We start from the raw sequence: 25,884 nt of genomic DNA, 5'->3' as shown, positions 1-25,884 counted from the left end.
CCCAGCTCAGTGACCGGGATGCGCATCTCCCATGTGGCCACAAGGTGGCGCCCGCGGAGGCAATTCCCTGGATGGAGCCGTGACAACCTGCAGCCGGCTGGAAAGGGGCTCCACCTGGGGGCTGAGGTTGGGTTTCACTCTCTGGCTGTAGCCCCAGGGACTCAGATCTAGAGTGTAGACCAGCCTTGCAAAAGGGAAGGAGAAGGACTTGGCAGCCAGACAATTCCATGGAAATCTGAAAGGCTCTACAGGTGGAGCTGAGAGGGTCCTCCTTTCTGCAGCCAGGCACTTGCCCCTCTTTGGTTCCCAGAAATAGCCCAGAAACCCTCTGTGCTTGTGTCTCACTTTGACACAGAGTGGTTTGGGGCTGGTGCACAGAGGCTGAGTAATTTGAATCTCCCAGGGCTCGTAGCTGGCTCTCTGTCACTGTCAAACTGGGTCCTGGTGACTGACCGAGCTCTTAAACCCAAAGGCAAGGTCAGAGTGGGAAACAGTCTAGTTGCTTCTATTTGAAGGAAGAGAAAGGACGGGTCATGGGCAGCACATGTCAAGGGGCAGAGCTTTAAAGGGATTGGCCTCAGATTTTCTCCTGGAGAACTGCAGGAGCCTTGCTGTCACTTGTCACCAGCTGGGTGACTCTGCTTTGCTGTCCTGGGCACAGACACAACAAACGCAGGATCAAACACTAGCTACTGCAGGGTACAGTGCCTGGGCCATAGGTGCCAGCAGTCCCCACATGGTGATTTGGGTAAAAGGAAACTCCCAATTCAAGAACCTGCGTTACTTTCCTTGAAGGCAAACTAACCCACCTAAAGCCCTAACTAAAACAAAAAACCTTTCTATTGTAAGATAAAACACAGACATGGAAGAGCACACATGTCGAATCTGTGACTCAGTGAATAAGAACTGCCCCACGCCTCCCATTCCATCCCATGCAAAACCAACACTGAATGCTATTTTCACTCTCTGCCTTTCTTCATGAACGCAAAAATCCTCTTCGGAGTTGTTACCGAAAGTGGGTATTAATGTAGGTCTTTCATAAAAGCAAAATGGTGCAAGACGAACTCTAGGAAAGCAGGCTATACCTGTATACACACACACACATACATACACACAAACATGTTATATATGTATCCACACATATATACATCAACATGGCTATTCTTAGTATGTGACCTATGTGTCTATGTATGTGTATATATGTGTGTGTGTACCCACACACACCTATTACATACCAAGACGCTCAGAATAACCATGTTAATTTCTTGCATATGCCGTCCCCACTCTCCCCTCATTTTTTTGGGCTGCGCCTCATGGCTTGGGGGATCTTAGTTCCCCAACCAGGGATAGAAACCGTGCCCCCTGCAGTGGAAGCACGGGGTCCTAACCACTGGACTGCCAGGGAATTCCCAGACACTCCATTGTTTAACATGAGTCTTGTGACTATAGCTGGTTTGTGCCTCTATTTGGGGCTGATGAGGATACCTTATCCCCTAGCTTTGTTGTAAATTATGTCCATAGTTTTTTCTTTTTTTTTTTTTAACTGTGGAGACTATATAAGCTTTGCCATTTAACTATTTTCTAGGGTACAAGCCAGTTGTACCTAGTTTTCAGGTTCCACATTGGTCTTTCTGTTTTCATGTGGGGATGACACTACAATCTTCCCAGAATCCCCTGCTTTCCAAAGCCCTAACTTTTCAAACAAAACTGATTCATTGGTTTGTTTCACACCAACACTTTACCGAGAACACCCCTGCCACGACTCAAGATTGCGATGCGGCCTGTGGTTAGGCTCTGTCGTCTGATGAGACCTGGTGTTAAAGGGAACGACACACTTACGGATCAATACATGTTACAGCTTGGTGGCCCGGTATAAAAACCTGACGCCCACTGTCAGGATGCCCCGTTTCACTGTGGCCCTGAGATAGTCAGGGACGGGCAGCGGGGGACAGATGCTCACAGCCTCACCTGCTTTTCATGTTGCTCTGGTCACCGTTGTGAGAACCTGACGCTAAACCAAAGGCTTGGTAAAGTGGGCCCAGGAGATGGCAGAGCTCGAAGGAATTCGTGGAAAAAGCCTTTCCCTTCCCTTGGGGACAGGCTGGCTGAGTCATCAGTTGCACGTCCTGCAGGTGCTGCTGAGGGAGGACTGAAGCCCGTCTCCTGTCTCGACTGCCGGGGGGGTGGGGGTGGGCTCACAATCCAGGCTGGGCCGCGGGCGTGGGGGCTCATGCAGGCGTCACCCGCTCCCGCCCCGCGGCCGGGCCGATCCCACGGCCGCTGCCACCAAGGACGGGCCCTCGAGGCTCCTGATGGGGTAGGCACTGCTCCTGCATCTGCGGCACCCCAGCCCGGCAGGCCCAACTGCAGGAGCTGGGGACAAGGCGGCCCAGGTTTCTGAAGGTCCACGCCGGCCACCTGATGGAAGGACCCATTTTGTTATTAAAGAAACACTGCATCGTGGCTGAGTCCTGTTCGACCTCATGGAGTTTAAGGAAAACTACAGCCTGTTCTCTTCCGGGAGCGAGGGAGCTGTAAGTACCGGGCTCCGCACTCCTGAGGAATCGGCAGCCCACAGCTGCGACGTGTGTGCAGGACAGTGTACAATGGCCCCTTACAAGCTAGCCAGTGTTCCCGAGCTTCTGGAACACCAGTCCTCTGGCTCCAGAATCTCCCCTTCCTTCAATCTCTAAAGTCTCCTAAGGACGTCACACTCTTCAAGGGAGACTGCCGATTCATAGTAAGAAAAAGACATTCTTTTTTTTTTTAAACAGTTCACATTTATTATTGATAACAATAAAAAAATCTTTTAAAGACTATCAGTATTGTATTACCAAGAGTGAGGTAATATGTTTACAAAACATTTACAGAATTTGATACGTAAATAATGAAATTAGGAAAGAAAGTGAATTAAGACACTAGTAATAGAGGGGAAACCAAAAGGACCGTTAGTGCTGAAAACAGGTGCAATGACAGCAGCGTTTTAAACAGAGGGCAGGGCACTGGAGTCGCGATAAACTGCGTGATCGAAGCCTACCTGCCTCACAGCCCCCTTCCAAGGAGGACGGGGCGATGGGTACTCAGCAGTACCCTGTAAGTATTTGTGCAGTGATGTGCTGTGAACGCTTAAGGATGCACTCAACTCTTTGGGGATAAGACAGTGCCACTTCTGAGTCAACTCAAAAAGAGCCGCTCTTCAGACTGGGGGACGGGTGGCTGCAATTCAGATAGTTCTACAAGCGCCCCTGGGCTGATGTGGACTGTCGAGTGAAGTGTTTTCTTGGCAGCTGTCAGCAAAATCGCCATCTGAGACACAGAGAAAGAGACAGAGAAGGAGAGAGACGGGACCGTCTTCAGGTCCTGAGAATTTGGAAACAGGAAGCAGCACGGATGCACTAACTAACCCTACTGTGCTTTCTGGAAACAAGCCTTTAGGTGCCAATGGTGAGCTTCTCTTGTGAAGGAAACGCACAGCTGTGCTCCGGACAGGCCAGCAGCCCTGGGAGATGCCCAGGAACGTCCTCAGCGTGCAGGCAGCCACCGAGCATCGCTGCCCGGGAGGGCTGCTCCGCCCCTCCGGAGACCTGCGGACACCTCCCCGCGGGCGCACGCTCGTCCACACAGCTCTCCTGCCACGCGGCACCCACCCAACACCTCCAGGGCAGGTTTACAACAACGCAACTCAGGGTTTCCGTGCCCATCACACGCTGACGATGGCCGCCTGGCTTCTGGCCCAGATCCTTAAAAGCACAGCCTCCGCCACGCACCCACCACGGCACACGTCTTCATTCACCACGGAGACTGACCCAAGGCAACACCTGGACAGATTTCGCAAAGAACCTGCTTTTCCCATAACAAGCTGAGAAAACGAGGGCCAATAAAAGGTAGACCAGGCTTGGTAATTGGAATCAAAAAGAAAAAGTAAAAAGCAGACCAACCTCACAATCTGACCTGCTTCTATGCAATCGAACCCTTCATTACTTGAACTAAGTTTCTACTCGCCCCGTCCCCCCACTGACACACACCCACCCCAAGACACACACGCCTGCAGGCACACACACACACGCCCACAATATCCTGTCACAAAGAAGCAGGGCTCCCCCAGGCCACAGGCTGTCCCGACATGGCCACACAGTGAACACAGGACAGTTTCAAAACGGCAGATGGGACTCACTGTCTCTCAAGTACCCTTCTAGTGACTAGAAGAACCATTTGGGCTCTGATGCTACCAAGCTGTGAGGGGCCCAGGGGAGGCCAATCTAGAATGAGTTCAGAACTAACGCGTGCAGGTAGGAAGAGCAACACACCGGGAGGAAAAGGGAGAGGACGGCCTCGGCCCAAGTTCATGGACAGAGGAAGCCTGCTCTCAAAGTACCAAAAGGTTTGAAAGGAGGAAAGAGGAAATAATGTTTAATGATGGCGGTGTTCTTCCTGGCATTGTGGGGAGCCCGCGAGAGCCCCTGACCCCCCAGACCCACTTTAAAACAGTGGGTCCGTCTGCCCCGGAGCCGGGCCGGGGTGCCCACAGGCTCCCTCTGAGTCCTTCTGATTAAGCGGTGTCTGCTCAGAGGAAAAGGAGCCTAGCGGGCAGTCACTGAATCCTCGGACCGCGTCGACCACCGGCAGGGATGAGGTGAGGGCCGGATGCAGGGCGGGGGACAGGTTGGCAGCTTCTGCTCCGCGGAGGAAGGTGAGTCACCTCTGACAGGTGGTGGGGAGTTCATCCACTAAGGGATGGTGTGGAGGTGCTTGGAAACATTTTTTGCATCAACATTTGAGACGAAGTCAGCCTCTTAATTGGTATATAAACTACTTTTCTTTGAAGAGAGAGCCCTTGTGCTCTGGTTGGATTTTGTGCACACTGTATACAAAACCTATGGCTATTGAGCTAGAGTTAAAACTACCTGTCGAGATCGTTTCGGGGTCAGTGACTACGTTTGCCACCTGGAGAGCTACGTGCTACCTAGAGGGCCAGAGGAGTCCGCACAACGCGGCTGCTGGGCGGGCGGGCAGCGGCCCGAGGCGGTGGGCCGTCCCCTCTGCGCACTGTGTGCTACCTGGAGACCATGGAGCTGGAGTGGGACTGGCTGGACGAGGTGGTGGCAGCGCTGAGCTGGGAGAACCCGCTGTGGCTGGACTCCAGGCTGGTCATGGAGCCTCTGCAAGAAGCACGGGGAGGGGGGGTGTGTGAGGACCCCACCGCGGCCGCCCACCACCTTCCTGGCTGATCCCAGCCCGCTGCCCGCAGCGTCCCCCAGAGCCGGGCCGGCCGTGCGGGGCCCAGGGGGACACAGCCCCCCACCACCCTCCCACACTGATAACGCCGTGAACTGCCAGCGACAGGTGGCCCGGAGGCCGCCCCGGCCTGGACCCCGGCCTCACGCACCGGAAGTCCTCGGACCCGATCACTTCAGTGTAGTACATCACTTTGCACTTGTGGGAAGAGACCTGCAGGGAGGCCAGCATGTCGTCCATGCGGGGCAGGCTGGTGGCAGCACAGGCCGGCATGCTGTGGAACTTCCACTGCAGGATGTAGAAGCCCGGCCACCGTGTCACGTGGGAGCCCTGGAACGAGTCAGGCGGCACCAGCTGAGGACCTGCTTCCCATGCCCTCCCACAACGGGTCTGACAAACGCCAGGAGACCGGGTCCACTCGGATCCAACACTGATTACTGACCATCTCGAAGCACTGGCTGCCCTGATTCGTAATCGGGGTCCATCCCACGCTGCCTCCCGGGTGTCGGCCCTGCAGCCAGGCCTCTGCCAGGCACTGGGGAGGCCACGGGAGGGACCCTCAGAGGCTGTCCGCCCCCAGGACTCCGCCTCGGGAGGAGGATGCAGGCGCCCGCAGGGTGGGAGCGCCCGGGGGTCCTCTGCTCACCCTTGAGGGCCTGGGGTCAAAAAAGGCCACTTGGACCAGGCAATGCTCTCTCTGATGTGCTTCCAATGACCTTACCGGTGTATTCTGGGTTAAAAGGACATCAATCTAAAGTAGAATGCCAATCTGTGAAAACTACTTTCTCCCTTTATTCTGGAACTAAAGACTGTGATACAGATTAAAATGTTCATTATTTAGAAAACTGAATAAAATACTCTCTTTTACTCTGCTTCTAAGACCACCAAAACACTGACAGGCTTATCCCTGAAAACCGTAAAGACCGCAAAATTATGCATCTATTATGAAGGCCAGAAGCACCCGAGAGCGACCATTCTGAGCTCAGGCGCTCTGAATAACAAGCCAAAATTTTAAACGAGCTGACAGAGCATTTAAAATAAATGAGGAGGCTTAGTAATGAGACCTAATAGTTCCCTAATGACTTGTTTCTCTCCCTTCTATTCGGGGTGATTTCCCTTGAAGAGAAGAATGCCGGCAGGTCAAAGGCCGTCTTAGCAGAAGCCTTCTCAATCCCAGCTTTGTACGTGTACCGAATGCCTTTTCCTTTCTTCCATGTCGCTTTTGTGAAAATACTTCCAGAAATAATTCATGACTTTAGATACAAGTAATGGATTCTGCTGAGCTCCAGGTCCCTCTGGGATTCGCTCGGCTTCCTGAGCGATTCTAACCGTAACCAAGAGGACACACGGAGCTGCCTGTCTACAGACGCAGGGCAGGGCCGAAGCAAGACTCCTTCTCGGACGGAAGAGCCGCGCTGCGGGGACTCCCAGGAGACCTTACCTGCACGCTTTCCCCTTCTTTGCAGATCAGAGGCGACTCCACCATGCTGTAGTCCCGGCCCAGCTGCCAGATTCTGTCTATCAGCTGCACGTTGTTCCCTCCTGGGGAGGTGATGCTGTGCGCCCCCAGGGAGTCCTTTTTGGGTGGCTGCGGCGACCTCTTGGAGTGATAGATGTTAAAGACGATGTCCCCTTTGCACACATCAAAATCCCAAGTGATCACCGAAGAGGCATCCACAATCTGAATGAGAATCTGGAAAAAGAGGTTCCATCAACCCACCAAAATGAGCGCGGGCCTCTGAGGCGACGCCGCGGCAGCAGGTCCCCTGGCAGCTTTCCCCCGGCCAGGGGGGCGCGCGTGGCCAGCCCTCCTCGCTCAGACTCCTCACCCCACCTTCCAGGCCTCTGCTCGCTCTTTTCGTTCTTTCACCCAACTGCCGCTGCTACACGTCAGGGCCAAGCTCAGTGCCCTGTCAGCTACACCTATGGTCTGAGCTTCCCCTCAATTCCCTGAGTGCTTTAAAACACCCAGTACTGGCTGTAAAAAGTGTCTTAATACAAAACAGAAATAACGCTAGACACCACAGAAGTAGTTCCGTGGGTTGCTCTGGGCTGAAGGGCACAGGGAAGGTCGCAGAAGAGCCCAGGAGGGACGGGAAGGAAGCATCCAAGCGGGGAGCGAGGGTGGACACGAGCGCAGGCTGAGTGGCCTCTGGCCGTGGCCGCTGGGCTGGGTGGGAAGAGGGCGCCACGTGGCCCGGGGGTGGGGAAGGGCCCCGGGTGTCGAGTGCCAACCTAAAAGCTGAATTTCATGCGGCGCCCATACAGCTTCCCCACAGGGAATGATCAAAGTTATAGTTTCAAAAGATTACTGCGGGAGGGATGTGAGAATTAAAACCAGCTGTAAAAAGTTATGTATTCACTAAAAAATTCCAGCAGAAGCCAGGCCCCGCGCCCCACCCTGCCCTGGAAGCCTGCCCGCTGAGCCTTCCGGGAGGCGTGTTAGCGCTTTGCTTCTCGTCAAGCAGCCCTTTTGGTCCCACCACGGCCACTTCTCACCGCTGACAGACCCACACAGAATTTCCCTAAAGAGCGGATTCCATAAGCACAAGAGCTGCATCTAAGCACAGCGGTGGCACCAAAGACACCCAAGTGGATCTGAGGGCAGAGCTCCCTTGGACGTCAGCCCCTCTGTGGACCGGCACTCTCGCTCCTGCATTCACAGCGGGGATGAGGAATTCAGTCCTCAGTTCATGAGACCGCCGTCCTCGATTTGTGCTTTACTGAACCCCCAAAGCAGAACTGCAGTTTTCAGTTTTGATGTAGAAACACTTGCACAGATACCCTGTGACTCACAAGAACACATCACACCACTGAGTTCTCTACCCTGGATGAGAGCAACCACAACCTAAGGAAAGAACTTGGTCTCCCCGCGCCTGCCGGCCTCCAAATAAAAAACTAATACAAATAATCCTCAAGACACAGTCGACTTCCCCCTACAGAGGCTGTGAATAAGGTACATCGAACCTGTCTTTTTTGCTCGCTCAAACCACAGCCCCACGTCCACTTGCCCCACGAGGCACGGGTGGGCCGTGCGGGACACACTCCGGCCTGGAGGATGGAGACAGCAGTGTGGCGTCAGCTCCCGGCCGCCACTGTCCACCCGGCCAGCAGCCCAGCCCGCTGAGCAGCCTCTCTGTGCCAGGTGCCACCCCTCCCTCGATCCTGAGCCACAAACCTCAGCCCGAAGTCCAGGAAGGGCCAGTGAGTGCTGAGTCCCTCGTGACGCCACAGCACACACGCGTGTGAAAACACAGGCACACTCTTGCTTCCGCACCACCACGTGACAGCAAGGAGAGAAAACACATGTGCTAGATTCTCCTCACTCCATCAGATTTATAAAAACGGGCAAATTCCTTAAAGGTAATAAATAACCAAATCCAGTCAAGAAAAAACAGAAGATGCGACTGGTCCTGATCACTGAGTACATTAAACTGAAGAGTTACAAATCTTCCCAAGGGGAGACCTGCTACGCGCCCCTGTGTGTCCAGGCTCTCGGGTGAACTGGACCACGAGCTGCCTACCCTCCTTCCGGGCGCCCTGACCAAGGGCAGCCACCTTCCCCTCTGAGAGAGCCCTGCCCTCCTGTGTCGACATCTACCTAAACTGCAGATCAGTGTCAACACAAACCTAAAGACCAAGACCAGAGAAAAGCATCTGATTCTCCTAAACTACACCCCACTGGGGAGACCCACAGAAGAACCATGGTGGGAAGGGGGGGCCCAGCCCCTGTGGCTTCGTGCCGGCACCTACCTCGTGCGGGGCCCCTTTGAAAACGCTCGCGGACTGGTAGATGGTTTCGGTCCAGAGCTTGAGGTCTTCGTTCTCCAGCTCCTCCGCAGTCCTGTACAGGGACTTGGGCACCAGGCCCCCCTCCGGCACTTCACACTGGAAATGTAAATGCAGTCATCCGAGCTGAGCCAACACAGGCCACTCCTCTGAGAACCAAACGCCGGCAGCACCATGTCCTGACACACGCGACTCCTCGGAGCCGCTTAGGAAATGGACAACACCTGCCACGTCGCAAAACACTCTACACTACTTAGCAAAATAATTGTGAAAAACCACTTAAATACGTGTGTCTCACTTTAAATAAAAGAGAACAAGTTGAAGCTGATTTGCCACAGAATTCACACTAGTGCGTATGAGGGACTGGATCCAACTACTGAAGCTGGTTTATATAAGAACAGTTAAGTACGTATATTGCACCGCAGAAGAAAACATTATGTTAAGAGTTTTATTCTCCGCAGCTACAGACACTATTCTTATTATATACAATTACAGTCAAGATATATAATCTGTAAGAAAGCTTTGTGTCTAAGTCAGATCAAATGATCAGTCCATGACACCAGCCAAAAAATAATAAAGAGCAGCAACTTTCGAATTTGCTTGAAACAGGCTGAATTAGAATTTGCACATTTCATAAATTTCCTAACTGACCTGGATAGAATGACTTAACACTCGAGCTCGTAAAATCCAAGCACTGCCTACATTATCAGCCCTGGGAGGCGAGCACACAGGAAAGAAACACAGCCGTCTACAGCGGGCAGTGCAGCGGGACGCAAACACGCCACAGCACCGAGGCCACGTTAGATGGCAGCAGGCAGAATCGAGCACTGTCTCTTCAACGCCAGCCCGACAGCGGCACGGAAGAGCAGAGAGGGAGCCTTAACGGCCGGCGTGGGGAGATCTCTGCTGACTACGGGACTCTTAGCATCCTCAACACCTCATGGGGGAGTCAGGTCTGCTTCTGCTGCAGCCCAGTTGCTTTCGTCGTAACTGGAAGGGGCAACCTCGCCGGGTCCTGCTCTGATGTAATCGAAGTCTGTGGGTTTCTACAGATCTGACCTCGTGCTTTAATCTCACGGGCGGCTGGGTGAGTGAAGGTCCTCTACCTCACTTGCTCCTTTGTGCTGCACCGCGATTCCTTGGAGCAGGACTGAAGGCCTGAGAGCTGATTCAAGTGCCAGTTAAATTCCTCGAACAATCCAGAGAGATTCTCCCGAGCGCCCAATCATTAGCTAAATACATGAGTCAGCCAGGGAGGCCACATCTCAACATCTCAACGGCTAACCTTATTTACTATGAAGGAGGATGGAAGTCCCTTCTCTGAGAAGAACCACTACTCCCTGCTGGTGCCCGTCACCTGTGACGTCAGCAAGATGCGTGGACCACATTTCTGTTTCCTTCACCACCCCCGTCAGGCCGTTGTGCCCCCGAGGCTGTACGATCCTCAAGGAACTAAACTTCTCTGACTCCCTCGCCACAGAACAGGGTAAAGAAGTGAGCCACCTGCCTGATAACCTAGCAACTCAATGTATTTAAAGCCCCACATCACATACAAGAGAACTAGTTCCCTTAACTATTCCTTTTAAAATGTTATCCTGATTTATTGTCAAGGGGGAAATCTTTTTGAGAATCAATTTGATCTTTTTTTTTTTTTTTTGCAGTACGCAGGCCTCTCACTGTTGTGGCCTCTCCCATTGCGGAGCACAGGCTCCAGACACGCAGGCCCAGTGGCCATGGCTCACGGGCCCAGCCACTCCGCGGCAGGTGGGATCTTCCCGGACCGGGGCACGAACCCGTGTGCCCTGCATCGGCAGGCGGACTTCCAACCACTGTGCCACCAGGGAAGCCCCTGATTTTTTAATGTTTTAAAAAAATGCACAGCTCCTCTAAAACGATTAAAGAATCTGATTCACACAAAGCTGAGTGAATAAAGCAAGCTGCAATTACACTGATTGTAAAACAAATTCTCATTAGTATTTAACAATGAAGAATGTGTGTTATCAAAAATTACCTAAATGGTTCTGTTTAGTTTAACCCAGTATCAGAGAGATGTCAGCCAAAACAAAAACTGAAAGACAATCAAATAATCCAAACTAAAAGTTCTGAAAATCCTTTGTGCAAACCAACATCCACCTCTGCTACCCTCGTAAGCAGCCAAACGTGCAGATGCTTTCCTAGATACATACCATGCACTCTCCACTCAGGAAATCTGGAATAATCTCTTTATCGATGTAATCCAGCAGGCCTCCAGGACCCTGGTAGTCATTTCCTGCATAAATAAGGAATTTCCTTCTGGTGTTGTCATCAATGAATGGACTAACCTATAAATAATTAGAAAAAACCATGTAGTCATATTTGCTTTGCTGTCTGTATTTCAAAGATTAAAATTACACGGTGATATTACGGGGGGGGCGGATTCAAGTTTGATACGCTTTTTCTGTAAAGCCCAAGTGCATGACATTAGGATCCTCGGGAATTCTTTCTTTCCTTAGATAATCTGAAAAACTTTGATGTCTCTGTGCTTATTTTGCTTTATGACTTCGAGTCACAGATGCATACACATACATGAACGCATGTGTGGGCACCTTCCAAGCGGCTACCAGTTATGCAGAACAACACAGAAACCCACCAGAGTCCAGAGGACAGGAAACACCCTGGGGGCACGCAGGATCAGAAGGCGGCCCAGCGTCTCGGGGTAGTTGGCCTCCACCACCTCGATGATGCGCAGCAGGGCCTTCACGCCCGGCCTCCAAAGGTGGCGCATGTTCAGCCCTTCCAGGTCCACCAGGCAGGTCCACGAACTGCAGGTGAGATGAACTCCGTTCAGTACACGGCACACTCGGCAAACCGCGGCCCAGAGCGACTTGCTTTTCTTTTCAACGTTATATACAGTCATTTGTATCCATTTCCAAAGATACACCAGGTTTTAAAAATCACAGTGTAATGAACTCTATTTATATCCGCTTGTATCAAGACACGGGATGGGTGTGGTAGGACTAATCCCTGAAACCTCAAAGCCGCCAAGAGCTAAGGGACCGTGACTCAAAGCTTCAGTCTGACGCACTCAGCAATCCAGCGAAGGAGGCCATGTGCTGCCCTTGACCTGCTGAGCCCCCTCTACTGACCCAGCGGGGTGTGTGTGTGGCATTTAAATACGTGGTGTGACTGAACGATAACCTAGTCTTTGACAAACGTTATTGAGTCAAGCGCTGTGGCAGGAGCTGAGAATACAGCAGTGAGCAAAGGCCCTCAAAGTCCCTGCCCTCCTGGAACTTATGTGCTAGTTAACCATCTATTCCCTTCTCTATGCCAACCTCTGAACCACTGCACATTTTCAAAAGAGTTTACCATAACTAGAAGTTTGGTTTAATAGCACAGACCAATTTTTTTCTGTCCCACCTCCCCACCACCAAAAAATAAAGGAGCAAAAACCAACCACCTGTGACTCTGGGCTCCCAAGGACCATGCAGACCTCAGATACGCCAATCCACTCAGACCGAGGGGATGGCAATGCCTGGGGGCAGAAACACCAAACTCTAGCAACGGTCCCTCACAACTGACTATATTACATGCTCTATATGTTTCTCTCTTATCTGCCTCCTAGAGCATTATGGTAAACAGTAAACTATTTCCACTTGGTCCTATAAAATCAAACCAGATTTTGGTTCTAAAAATCAACTAGAAATACTTAACTCATATTCTCAATAAGCTAGCAGGACAAACAGCACCACACAGCTACCTGATAGGCCGGCCGAAGACTTTTGTATTTTCTTCACACCGTCTTAGCCCTTCTTCATTTATGGAGAGAACCTACGTAAAAAAGGGCCATAAAGATTCCATGATCAGTCTAAGAAGCTATCACGATGGCATCAAAGCTATGCGACTGACAATAACACGGCGTGTTTTAGGTAGGTGTGTAAACCCAGTCATGTATTTAAATCTTGACACATTCATACACACAAAACACAGCACAGACGAAGAACATCTCTTTCAAAGAGAACGAGCGCTGTCCTGTGTGGCAAAGGGGACAGCTCCCCAGTGAGATGACCGGAGTCTCCAGGTGGGCGGGGAGGGCACGAACTGCTGACCTATCTCCAGAGCAGACACATCCCGAAGTGTCGGACGTTAAGTGTGCGTCAAGTGGGGACACTGTGATGCTACACGTACCAGCCAAGAGAAAAGGCAGTGTGAGAACTGACTTGAAGTCCAGCTGAAGGGAACCCTTCAATCTGGAGTAACAAGCCCTTCCCCAACAGATGTAGTCCACCCGTATCTTTGTGCGCACACGTGTGTACGTGTGGATGCGTACGTACGCCCACGTCAGCACACGCACAGTGGCGGGCGCTAACAGAATATGCAACAAAATGCCAACAGTGGATATTTTGGGATAATGGATTATAGATATGCCTTTTAAAGTTTTTGCTTGTTCATTTCTAATTTAAGGACAATATTCTTCTCTTCATAGCTGCCCACGTGGTGGAAGCTGCCCTGGAAGGGGTCAGGGAGACAGGGAAGGAGACATGGAAGTAGCCCTGATGAAAGATGCTAAGAGCCTGGATCAGGGACGTGCCAGTGGAGAGAGTGCTATTAAGAGGTCCGATCTGAGGGGCATCTTAAAAAGAGAGCGAGGGTGGGAGGGGGGTGCCCAAGTCAGTGGGAGAGAAAGGAAAAGGCGACTCAGGACCAGCTCCCCGTACCCTCTCAAGGGGCTATACTGATTTTTCTGTTCATGCTGCCCCACCATGAAAAACACTTTTATAATTTTTGTGCTCTCTTTTGAAGTTTTTGAAATATATTAATAGATCTTCCTTTCTAATTATGAAAGTAAAACATGCTGTTGCAACAGGACAGCTGTCCTCGCCCACCCCTGCGGGCAGAGAAAGAAAGTGAAGCCACAGTGGAGCCTGGTGTCCTCCGCAGGGAGCACTCACGTATCTCAGCAGGGCCTCCTCGCCGAGGGCTCTCACCAAGCCTTTGGTGTCCATCTGCCCCAGCCTGAGCACGTAGAGGGGCCGCCCGTCTGCAGGGGGAAGGACAGGCGTTGTGAGCGCCATTCCTGACATGAAGCTGGGGACACAGCTCCGAGGCCCTGACAGGGAGACGGGCTCACCCAAGTTCCAAAGGAGCTTCAAGTGCTCTCCCGCTGAGAGGCAGCGGCGGCCTTCTGTGGTGCCCACAGGGCCCCCGCAACCCTGCCCCACCAAAGCCAGCCGACGGAGCAGCTTATTAGCAGGGCCCCGGAGACGCTCTGCACGGAGCGAGGGGGCCCAGCGGAGCTCTGTCCTCCATCCGGCTCTACCACGCACACCGCGGCCATCGCCGGGCTCAGCCGTGACCCCACTCCACCAGCCACCAAGTTGAGTCAGGAAGCACCGGGCTCGCCTTTCGACGGCGCAGGCTGTCCTGCAGGGCGCCGTGTGCAGGGTAATCCAACCAACCCACGCACACCCAATCATTCATTTTAGGGATCACTGTTCTTGGTTTAAGTTTTGTTCACTCTCCATGTAGAGCTGAAATTCTGATGTGCAAAACCTGGCTACACGTTTTTACAGATATTGCAGGGGTTAAGTCACTGGGAAGTACCTCTCCTAGCACTGTGCTCCTGAGAAATCTCTGCCTTCAAAGTTTTTTAAATAAAGTCAAACTCCACACAACTAAGGAACGCAGTAGAGCAGGCTGCCCGAGGGCAGCAAGAACGGTGAGGGAGCAGCAGCATCAGGCCCTTCCTTCCGCTCTACGGGGCACCCCCAGGGTGGCGGCGGCGGCGGCGAAACGGGCATCCACGTGCTCAAGCCGGGGGAGGGAGGGGCAGCACACCCACAGGCCTGCCTGTCCCTACACGTGTCCCGATGCCAAGTTCCCAGCTACCTTTGTCGTGATGGTGCCAGCCTCCCGCGTAGTAGTCCTGAAGGACCTGGGGAGGCTGCCAGGTGTCGAGGATGTAGTCCACCTGGTGCTGCTTTCGCCAGGTCAGAGACTGACACAGGGTCTCTCTGGCTTTGTCTATGTTGAAGTCCCGGGCGCGCAAGAACCGGAGAATATGCTCATCTTTCGGGATCTGTTGAGAGAAAGAGATGTTTCTAAGCAATGTTAAAAGCTGCTAAGGGGAAAAACCAAGTTACCAACGGAATAAGACTCTGAAAGTCTCACTTCTTATCAGCAGCGAGCTGCACTATCGCACTATGTAAAATTAGCCATTACCAGAAACACGTTCCTTAATGCTTTAGAAAATCAGCATGATTAGTCTGAATAATCTTCATCCTATTCCCATTTTAGTTTCAGCAAAGTACAGTGAAGGCATAAGTAATTTCTTAAACACCAGATGCTTCAATTCACTGAGCTAACCTACGAGTTATTATGATCTGTGCACTTTTCTGTGTATATATTACACGTAAATAAAAACCCAGAACACAAAACAGTGTTGTTGGTTTTGGTAGTGGTGCTGGTGTCCTGACACACAGGAACCTTCTCCAGGTTCCGCTCCTGGCAATCGACAAGTTCGACAGGTCGGCTTCCCTAAGTAAAACACAAGGCCAAGGCTGTGTCTGGGTCTCCCGTGGACTGGCTGCCCTTGACCCCGGCCACGCACTCACTGCCGCACGCTGCTGGTGCACAGATGGGGGGCGTGTGGTTGGCACCCCCTAACTACCCCACTCCTGGGAAAATAAAGCACTGAGATGGCATCACCTTCTCTCAGAAAGGACCACCGTTACCAGGAAGTGGCTAGGAATGTCGGTTCCAGGACCAAAAGGCCTGGCTTCAAACCCCAGCCCACCACTCACTAGACGTTAAGACCCTGGGCAAGTTACTGAACTTCTCTGTGTGTACCACAGGGGTGATAAAAACAGCACCACCTCATAGGGCTGCTGGCAGGATTTAATTAAGATCTTAAAAGAGAGTCTGGTGCACGGTCAGCACGCAACAAATGGCAGCTCTCACCACAGGGGCTGTGTTCTCAGTAACTAATACAAACGGTCCTCTGATGTTGGGCGCTAGTGACCGAGACTGACCGACATAGAGAGCAGGCCAGCGAGTGAGTGACTTCCCCGACACACAAATCTGCCTCTGCTCCACACTAGTCCCCGTCAGCTGGAGGATTACAGAAGTCTAATTCCTTATGAGGCTGCTTACCAAAAACCTCAAAATCAAAGCCCAAACAGTTCTAACCTCTGAATAATCTGTGAACCACTTCCAAACCTTCTGAAAATTAAAATGTATGAATACTTGGAACACAATATTGCTTTGCAAATTGACATATAATTGTTTTTCAGCAAGCCCATCCTCTGTAACATCTACGAAAGTACAGCTAATTATACACAGCAGGGCATCATAACTTGCCACGAAGGACTCGGGTGCCACACACAGGGATACGGATTCAATGCCTTTTAGACTGGAAGGGACATTCCCAGCTATGGCAATCGGGCACATTTGCTCCGAGTCACTATGAACAGGACCAGGGATCCGAGGTTTCACAACAGCACCCCTGCACATGAGTGTGAATTCTCACTTTGCCCTTGTGGGTCTCCTGGAGCCACTGGCGAAGCCGGATCAGGCAGCTCTCCTGCAGTGGAGTCAGGTCACCCAGGTATCTCTTGATGTAGTCTGCGTCTAGTTTGTCTGGAATATAAATTACAGGACATCATTTACAACAAACAACACTGAAGCTCGAAGGCTTCCAAAGTCTTCCTGCTTGGTGACGTTCCTGTGTGGTCCCGGAGTCTGAAAGGCGACTGAACCACAGGGAAGGGGGACTCTAACCAGCCACCCCAGAGACCCCCAATGACAGTCTTTAAGCCCAATCACTGCCAGAGCCACATAGAAACGTGCCGATTCCTTCACACCCCCCCGACTACCACCAGATCTACTCTGTTTGCAAAATATCAACTCTATTCATGACAGAATGACGGCTGTTACAGATATTTAATGATACTTAATTCAAAGTTACATGAGGAGGACGCACATCATATAAAACTATGAAATAAAACAAGTGGATCTAGACCTATTTTGTCTGTTCAAGAACACAAGAAATCTTCCTCATGAGGTAACATAAACTGGAAGAATGAGATTTCAAATTAAGCATAGCAAAGAAAAATTCCCAAAGTGAAAAATAAAACATATTGCCAAACTAACTAAAATACCTGCCACCTGCCACCTGTTGAAAAGTAACCAAGGGCACAGTTGAGCCACAGAGAAGAACGTATGGAAAGATAAATGCCAATAATTCAACAAAACTTATGAGGGCAGAATTTCTTGTATTTTCTTATTTTACAATGGGCACAAGGTTGAGAAATAAAAAAGGGGGGTGTGTGCGTGTGTGCGTGTGCGCGCACGGGCATAACGCACAAGAAAGGCGGCACGGCATGGTGGAGCTTGCCACTGAGCCTTAGTTAACTCATGTATAAAATGAGGACAATAAGCATTTCCTACCTAAAAGGAACGATTATGAAATGAGTGAACATTCATAAAGTGCTTAGAACAGTGCCTTGAACCTAGTAAGCCTAAAATGTGTTTGGTGATGATATAATTGTGTTAAAAAGATCAGTTCCTACCTTACAATTCCCTGAAGATACCTTCAACTAAAATGAAAAACATTTCCTGGTCTCAATAAAAGAATAACTTGATATGCCCCTTCCTGCCCATTTTTTTATAAACTCATAAAAATAAGAAAAACATTTTTTTCTTAGAAAGAAGTTTCTTCATTCTAAGAGAAAAATAAAATCAACGTGTTATATAAGCCAGAGGAAAGGGGACAGTAACAAGATCAATTTTCTGCTCGTGTAACCTCTAAGCGTCCCGAGAGGCAATGCGTCGAGGTAAGCCTGGAGTCTTGCTCTCAGAGCGAAGCCTCTCTCAGACTCACCGTCAGGGGTCCCAGCCGCGGGCTCGGGCACCCCACTCGGGGTGCTGAGGGGCTCGCTGCTCAGCCCTTCCTTTAGCGCAGGGTCTGGGACCACTACAGCCAACGGCGCTGCTGGTTTCTTGCAGGATGAGGACATCTCTGAAGAGGGTGCAAGGGAAGGTGGAGTCCAGCGGGGCACAAACGTGATGCCTTCTTCTTCTAGCTGACGAAGGTAGTACTCAATGATCTCCTTTCCCTTTGAAGCAAAAGCGGTTTTATAGTTAGTATATACTGAGCTTTCAAATTATTCATCCCTCACGGGTTTTTAAAACCGTGATAAAAACTGAGTTACATAAATAGGAAAAAGAAAAGCCAAATGCCTTTGTGGGTTTTTTTTTTTCATAATCTTACTTCCTCTTCTCTAAAGGTCTAAGACATCATATCTAAGATGGAATTTTTTATATAACTAGTTAAAAGCACTGATTTACCACACTGGTACTCAACATGTGCTTTGTGTCTCAATCCGAATGCTTTCCAGTAGCATTTAAAACAAGCCTTCAGAAAGCACTCCTAATCCCATACTGATACAGACCCCTCCTCCTCCGTCCCCCAGCGACCAGCATCACCTGCAGCCCCGCCCACCCCTTCCACCCCCGGGAGCCCTGACTAACCCATTCCCAGACTCCGGAAGAGACTCCCGCCCACCCTCTTCCTTAAAATCCCAAGACATTTAGGTCTTTAATCCATTTTGAGCTTATTTTTGTGTATGGTGTTAGGGAGTGATCTAATCTCATACTTTTACATGTCCCTATCCAGTTTTCCCAGCACCACTTATTGAAGAGACTGTCCTTTCTCCACTGTACATTCCTGCCTCCTTTATCAAAGATAAGGTGACCATATGTCCGTGGGTTTAACTCTGGGCTTTCTATCCTGTTCCATTGATCTATCTTTCTGTTTTTGTGCCAGTACCATACTGTCTTGATTACTGTAGCTTTGTAGTATAGTCTGAAGTCAGGGAGCCTGATTCCTCCAGCTCCATTTTTCGTTCTCAAGATTGCTTTGGCTATTCGGGGTCTTTTGTGTTTCCATACAAATTGTGAAATTTTTTGTTCTAGTTCTGTGAAAAATGCCAGTGGTAGTTTGATAGGGATTGCATTGAATTTGTAGATTGCTTTGGGTAGTAGAGTCATTTTCACAATGTTGATTCTTCCAATCCAAGAACATGGTACATCTCTCCATCTATTTGTATCATCTTTCATTTCTTTCATCAGTGTCTTATAATTTTCTGTAAACAGGTCTTTTGTCTCCTTAGGTAGGTTTATTCCTAGATATTTTATTCTTTTTGTTGCAATGGTAAATGGGAGTGTTTCCTTGATTTCACTTTCAGATTTTTCATCATTAGTATATAGGAATGCCAGAGATCTCTGTGCATTAATTTTGTATCCTGCAACTTTCCCAAATTCATTGATTAACTCTAGTAGTTTTCTGGTAGCATCTTTAGGATTCTCGATGTGGCACATATATACAATGGAATATTACTCAGCCATAAAAAGAAATGAAATTGAGCTATTTGTAATGAGGTGGATAGACCTAGAGTCTGTCATACAGAGTGAAGTAAGTCAGAAAGAGAAAGACAAATACTGTGCTAACACATATATATGGAATTTAAGAAAAAAGAATGTCATGAAGAACATAGAGGTAAGACAGGAATAAAGACACAGACCTACTAGAGAATGGACTTGAGGATATGGGGAGGGGGAAGGGTAAGCTGTGACAAAGTGAAAGAGCGGCATGGACATATATACACTACCAAACGTAAGATAGATAGCTAGTGGGAAGCAGCCGCATAGCACAGGGAGATCAGCTCGGTGCTTTGTGACCGCCTGGAGGGGTGGGATAGGGAGGGTGGGAGGGAGACGCAAAAGGGAGGGGATATGGAAACATATGTATATGTATAACTGATTAAATTTGTTATTAAAAAAAAAAAAATCCCAAGACAGACTCACTTTTTTAATGTTGCTGGTATACTGTTTCATTGCAATTTTTTCCACTGTACTTTCAAAACCAAAGAAAGATTTAATATCTAAACTTGCAGACTGTTCAAAACAGGTCCAATCTTCATTTTCAGGGTGAACCTGCAGGCAAAAGAGAAAGTATTCCCACTGATTATACTGACAACTGAGAATATCATTTGCTCCTCAGTCAACTGGTACCCAGGAAAAATGCTTATTTTACTAACAATGTTATTATCATGAAAACGGCGGATGGAAAAATTACACAGAGAGGTTCAAATTCATGAAAAGGCTCAAATAATGTTTCTAAAAGAGTCTAAAAGTGACTACTAGAAGGAGAGCTTCATTTTCGTTCTTGGTTCAGTCATTCATTTATTCATTCATTCACCATATTCATCGAGCCATGTTCTCCACCATGAACAAAACCAAGATCCCTGCCTTGTGAAGCTTCCAGTCTAGCAGGGGGAGACTGATAATTGGCCATAAACATACAGGTAAGAAATTATATCATTGTTGGAAGATAAGCACTATGGAAAAAAGGAAAGTTGGTGCAGGGTTAAAAGGAATGGAGGACAGGTTACAGAACTGAATAGGGCGCTCAGGGATGGCTTCCTCGAGAAGGGGAGATCTGAGCGAAGCTGGAAGGAGGTAAGGACGGGAGTCAAGCGGAGCTCTGGGGGCAGAAGGAGCAGAGGTCCTTCGGAAAGCTCGCCTATGCGACCACAGTCAGCGAGACAGCGGGCAGGCTGTGCCCAAGGCAGGCAGGACAGCAGAGGAGAGATTAGGAGAAAACGGCCTTGTAAGCCACTGCAAGGCCTCTGGGCTTTTCCTCTGAGTGAAATGCAGAGACACTGCAGGGGTTTGAGCCCAAAGAAAGCATGACATGATCTGACATACTTTTTTTTTTTTTTTTTTTTTTTGCGGTACGCGGCCCTCTCACTGTTGTGGCCTCTCCCGTTGCGGAGCACAGGCTCCGGACGCACATGGCTCACGGGCTCAGCCGCTCCGCGGCATGTGGGATCTTCCTGGACCAGGGCGCGAACCCGTGTCCCCTGCATCGGCAGGCGGACTCTCAACCACTGCGCCACCAGGGAAGCCCCTGACATACTTTAAATGGATCACTTTGGATTCAGTGTCGAGGATACACTGTAGGATAGTAAGGGTGGAAGCAGAGAGACCTATTAGGTTTTCCCAGTAATCTGGTCAGAGAAGTTCTTGAAACAGGGTGGTGAGCAGTGAAGACGGGGGGCAGATAAACACACTCGGCTCCAATCTTCGGGGGACACAGTAGCCTGGGTCCCTCAATACACATTTCTAAAGTGTTAGAGTGGCCAGAAAAGACGTGGCATATTAGTATTAAAGAACAAGTCAGGCCACCACTTGGCCACCTAAACTGCGACAACAATGTGATCCACCCTGCAGTACAGCACACCTGCCGCTCCCGCGCATCAGAAACCAGTGACTTTACGTGATGAAGAACTGCCCTCTTAGACAAAGGCAGCCCTCACGCACTGATTAAAGCAGTGGCCAAACAACTCTCAGAAGCTCCACGCCAGCACGCTCTGTGCCTCTGCCTGAGCGCCGGTTACTCACGCTGTAGCAGCAGTACTCGTTGATGATGACACGGTTAGAAAACGTTTCATTACGGGCCTCAATGTGCAAAGTACGTTCCTGAGAATTCAGTGAGTTTTTCTGGATAAAATAAACATAATCGACTCCTGCAATCTTTAAAACAGAAACAGAAAGAAAACGGGTTAATAACAAGAGCAACAGAAGCTATAAGCATAAATTCATTTTGGTTTTGGGGGGACTGCCTTTTAAGGTGTCCTTTTCAGTTACCTTTTTCAACAGTCTAGGGGCATCTATATCCAGTTTGCAGCGCCTTTCTATAACATGAACAGCCCCATCTTCACTCTTGAATTCATTCACAGTGTCACTGTCCACAAACATCGGAATCAAAGGACACGTAGGGAACCTCCTTTCATAGGCCTACGAATAAAATTTTTAAAAAGGAACTGAACAAAGATGCAACCTGACAGTCTGTCATTGATAGTCTCCCTGGAATAAAATCACCTCTTAATACATGGCAACACGTTACATCACAGCTAACTTCATCTTTACACCTTAAGCTTTCATTATTTTAAAAAGAGAAAGACACTCAACGTTAATGGACTGGAAGACTCAATATAGTAAAGACGTCAATTTTCCCCATATGGATACAGAGTTTTAACATAATTCCTATCAAAATCACAGCAAGATTTTCTTCTGTAGCTTATAGACAAGATTTTAAAATTTATATGGAAAGGAGAAAGAATGAAAATAGCCAAAACAATTTTGAAAAAGAACACCACATTGGGAGGCATCCCTCTCCTCGGTATGAAAGCTTACTACACGGCTACAGGAATGCAGGCTTTGTGCACGGGTGGAGGGAAAGACACACAGGTCAACGGACAGAGCAGAGAGCCACAAGCTGACCCACACAAACATGCCCAACTGACTTTTTTTTTTAACAAAGCTGCAAAAGCAATTCGATGGAAGAAGGATGGCCTTTTCACACATATTACTGGAGAAACTACACACCCACAGGCAAAAAAAAAAAGACCTCAACCCCTCGACCTAACCCCACACCTTACATAAAAACTATATCAAATTGAATCGTGAACTTAAACATTTCTTTAACATTCTTGAAATGACAAAATTATAGAAATGGAGAACAGATGAGTGGTTGCCAGGGTTAAAGAAGGGTGGGGGGTGGGAGGGGAGTGGGTGTGACTATAACAGGGCAACAAGACGGGGGGCACTTGGGAGATGTTCTGTCTTGACTGCATCATGTCAATATCCTGGTTGTGATGATGTACAACAGTTTCCCTGGATGTTACCGTTTGGGGAAGATGGGTAGAGAGCGCATGGAATCACTCCATAATATTCCTTGGGAATAACATGTTATTAATATACTACGAGTCTACCATTATCTCAAAATGAAAAAAAACTTAATTTAGAGAAAAGAAAGAAAAAGACTTGCTGCATAATTCATCCAAACTTTTAGAGAATGTACTTAGGCACCAGATTTAGTTTGCTCTGTAGCAATCTGTGAAGATTACTGAACTAAAGATACTGTTGAATTCACACTAAAACCTAAGCCATCCAAAGGATCACAGGTGTGCAAAAACAGGAAACCATAGGGCGTGCGATGACAAGTGTCTGGCTGTAAGAAGAAACGTGAAAAAGGAAGCCCAGGGCTTGCCTCGCAGCTCTGCCCCCCCTATAATAAGGGACGGGACCGTGAGATGTTGTCGTGTTAGGTTGACAGATGCCACGCCCCTCTTATGCGGGAGTGGAAACGGGAGCAAGGGGAATTGAGACACCCCATCTTACACCCCATCTTAAATTAGTGACAACCAAGCACAGATTTAAGGAAGAAATTCACGGTGTGGAAAGATCAATGAAAGTGTGGAAATGGCACAGATTGCTCCGACTGCACCTCTAACAAGGTGCAAGTAGTTTCAGAGCACCATCATACCAAAAAAATTGGCCTTCTTGGAGAAGTTACCTGACGTTCCCCTTCAACAGGCTCGACCATTTGGATGTAAGCACACTCATCACACGAGCGCTCACAGAAGACCCCGTAAAACACCAGAGTGACCTAGCAATTCCTCCACCCAGGATGTTCACGATCATTTCATTCCAAGTAATTCTCAGTTTTCTGGTATCTCATCTTCTCTCTGTAACATTATAAAGTTACCCCAATCTGAAAAATGTATGCTGCCCTCCTGCTGTCTATATATTTATACTGTACCAAGCTAGGCAGCATGGGAGGGAGAGGAAGAGGAAGCGGACAGTTCGGGAAACGGTGTCAGGAAAATGCACAAGAGTGTCCTAAGAATAAGCAAGTGCTGTAAGGGCTTAAGGAGAAGAAAACACACAGCTTAGAGGAACAGAGGGACAGAGGCTTCGGAAGGCTTCCAGGGAGAGGAGGCATTTACACCGGGCCTCAAAGCGTGGAAAGGGCTGTTCATAGTCAGTGATGAGGGGAGAGCATTTCCAGGAAAGTGAACCCAGGAGCGTGACTTCGAGGATACCTCGGGGTGTGAGCACAGAACCACAGCAGGCAGAGGAGGGAAATGGGGGCCTGCAGTGACGCCGTGACAAGGAACATCCCTGCTCAGCACCAGCCACGTAGCCAGGCCCCGAGAGCACAAAGGGGGTGGGGGGTGGGGAGTGGGGAGACCAGGACCAACAGAAGGCCCCGCCCTCTTCTTCAGGGAAGGAGGGAACGCCACCATGTGACCAGATGGTCAGGAAGGGAGGCAAAACCCACATGGTGACCAATTACATTTGCTTTTTTTTTTTTTTTTTTTTTGCTGTACGTGGGCCTCTCACTGTTATGGCCTCTCCCGTTGCGGAGCACAGGCTCCGGACGCGCAGGCTCAACGGCCATGGCTCACGGGCCCAACCGCTCCGCGGCATGTGGGATCTTCCCAGACCGGGGCACGAACCCGTGTCCCCTGCATCGGCAGGCGGACTCTCAACCACTGCGCCACCAGGGAAGCCCTACATTTGCTTTTTAAATGTTTTTACTTTGGGAGTTGAAAATATATTCTTCATACTTATGTACTCCCCACCATTCAAATAGATTCTGAATTCCGTGACTGCTACCATGGGATGATAAATCACACGATAATTCTCTTAATGCATATTATAATAAACAACATTTAAGAAGTTTATTCAGCTGCTGAGATTGTAACATAGATAATTTAGGCCTCCATGAGGCCCTAAAATTTGTTAGTATTAAGTACTGCACACACAAACAATTCTAGAAAAAAAAAAATTGCTGACTATCATTTGTTCTACACACTGACACTGTCTAAACTGACTTTTATATGTTACTACATTAAAAAAAAAAAAAAACTGGCTTTGTCCATTCCAACACTATGACATATCAAGAAACTGAGAATACAAGGGCTTCAAACAAAACAATTTCTTTTTAAGTTACATAAAAGGTAGAGTAAGCACTTAGCAAGAAACAACCTAGGCTCGGATCTCTCCTATTTAAGTACCTATTATATATCATTTTCAAAATACCCACATCTTTAAATTCTTGAAATAGAGTGGTCAGCACAAGGCATTACCCACACAAGTAAGCCCTGAATTTAAAACATAGTAAAAAATTTCCATTCCCTGTAAAATTATCCCCCCATGTTTGCAGAGACATTCATTTTTACCTCGGTATGCCCCAACCAAATGGCATCTGAGGCATCCAGGCTAACGGGCCACTAACACAGGAATCGGTATGTTCCTCTCCAAAGCTCTGTCGTTGTGGAAAGTGGTTAGTTAGCATCTACCCTCCTCCCTCCACATCTGTCACCCTGCCACCAGATGCAGGGTGACACTCAGCCACAGGGCAGAGGCCAAGTCCTTTTTCTCTTTGATTATCCAGGAGAACAAGGACCTTACTGAATGCCTAGTAAGAAGAGAGTCACTGTTCAATAAACATTTTTTGAAATACGGAATAAAAGCTTCCTAAATAAACCAATGAATCCAGCTTTTTGCTTCTGTGCTCACTTACCCTGGCCTATCTTTCAGAGATATGTAAGGTTAATGAGTCCTGCGTGCAGTTAGCATAGAAAACCCTAACTTTCTAGAGGGTTAAGGAAAAGGAAGACTGCAAGAAGTTGACAAAACTTTAGTCTCTGAAACTGCTTAGGATACCAGTACCCTAGTTCTTCAGCATGAACTACAACCTATAAAGTTTCTGAAGCCTCTGAAAAATAGCAGCATTCTGATTTTATTAAAAACATTAATATATGCTCTAGCTCTATCCATAGGAAGGGCCTAGAAGTGATGACACCTCAGTTGCAATGAGCAAACTTGGCATCCAGATCTTGTTTCCTAAATACCATTCTCTACTAAAAAGGAAGCTGTGCGCCTTGGAGAAATGGCTGATCACAAGTCTGGAGCAAGGAAAGGTCAAGGTTAGTCTGAAGTATTTCTTACCAGAGATCAAGGAAG

General features: G+C 48.9%; 1 protein-coding gene across 2 annotated transcripts in view; it reads right to left on the bottom strand.

Annotated features, from left to right (window-relative positions):
• Window positions 1–4,395: 4,395 nt before the first annotated feature.
• SEC14L1 (SEC14 like lipid binding 1) overlaps window positions 4,396–25,884 on the bottom strand; it is a 52,386-nt gene continuing 30,897 nt past the window's right edge. For both annotated transcript variants that reach the window (XM_081219473.1, XM_081219472.1), the window contains 14 exons: window positions 21,715–21,864; window positions 21,469–21,600; window positions 19,870–19,998; window positions 17,885–18,119; window positions 16,532–16,641; window positions 14,893–15,082; window positions 13,956–14,044; window positions 12,764–12,834; window positions 11,654–11,825; window positions 11,211–11,345; window positions 8,989–9,123; window positions 6,677–6,928; window positions 5,387–5,565; window positions 4,396–5,159 (listed from right to left, as the gene is read on the bottom strand). In XM_081219473.1, the coding sequence (XP_081075599.1) occupies window positions 5,054–5,159; window positions 5,387–5,565; window positions 6,677–6,928; window positions 8,989–9,123; window positions 11,211–11,345; window positions 11,654–11,825; window positions 12,764–12,834; window positions 13,956–14,044; window positions 14,893–15,082; window positions 16,532–16,641; window positions 17,885–18,119; window positions 19,870–19,998; window positions 21,469–21,600; window positions 21,715–21,864 (2,085 nt within the window). In that variant the 3' untranslated portion in view covers window positions 4,396–5,053. The remainder of the gene's footprint in view (window positions 5,160–5,386; window positions 5,566–6,676; window positions 6,929–8,988; window positions 9,124–11,210; window positions 11,346–11,653; window positions 11,826–12,763; window positions 12,835–13,955; window positions 14,045–14,892; window positions 15,083–16,531; window positions 16,642–17,884; window positions 18,120–19,869; window positions 19,999–21,468; window positions 21,601–21,714; window positions 21,865–25,884) is intronic.

Source organism: Mesoplodon bidens (assembly GCF_964165515.1).
Source record: "Mesoplodon bidens genome assembly, chromosome: 19".
In the NCBI taxonomy this organism is placed as follows: Eukaryota; Metazoa; Chordata; class Mammalia; order Artiodactyla; family Ziphiidae; genus Mesoplodon; species Mesoplodon bidens.
This window is presented reverse-complemented; position numbering and strand designations above follow the sequence as displayed.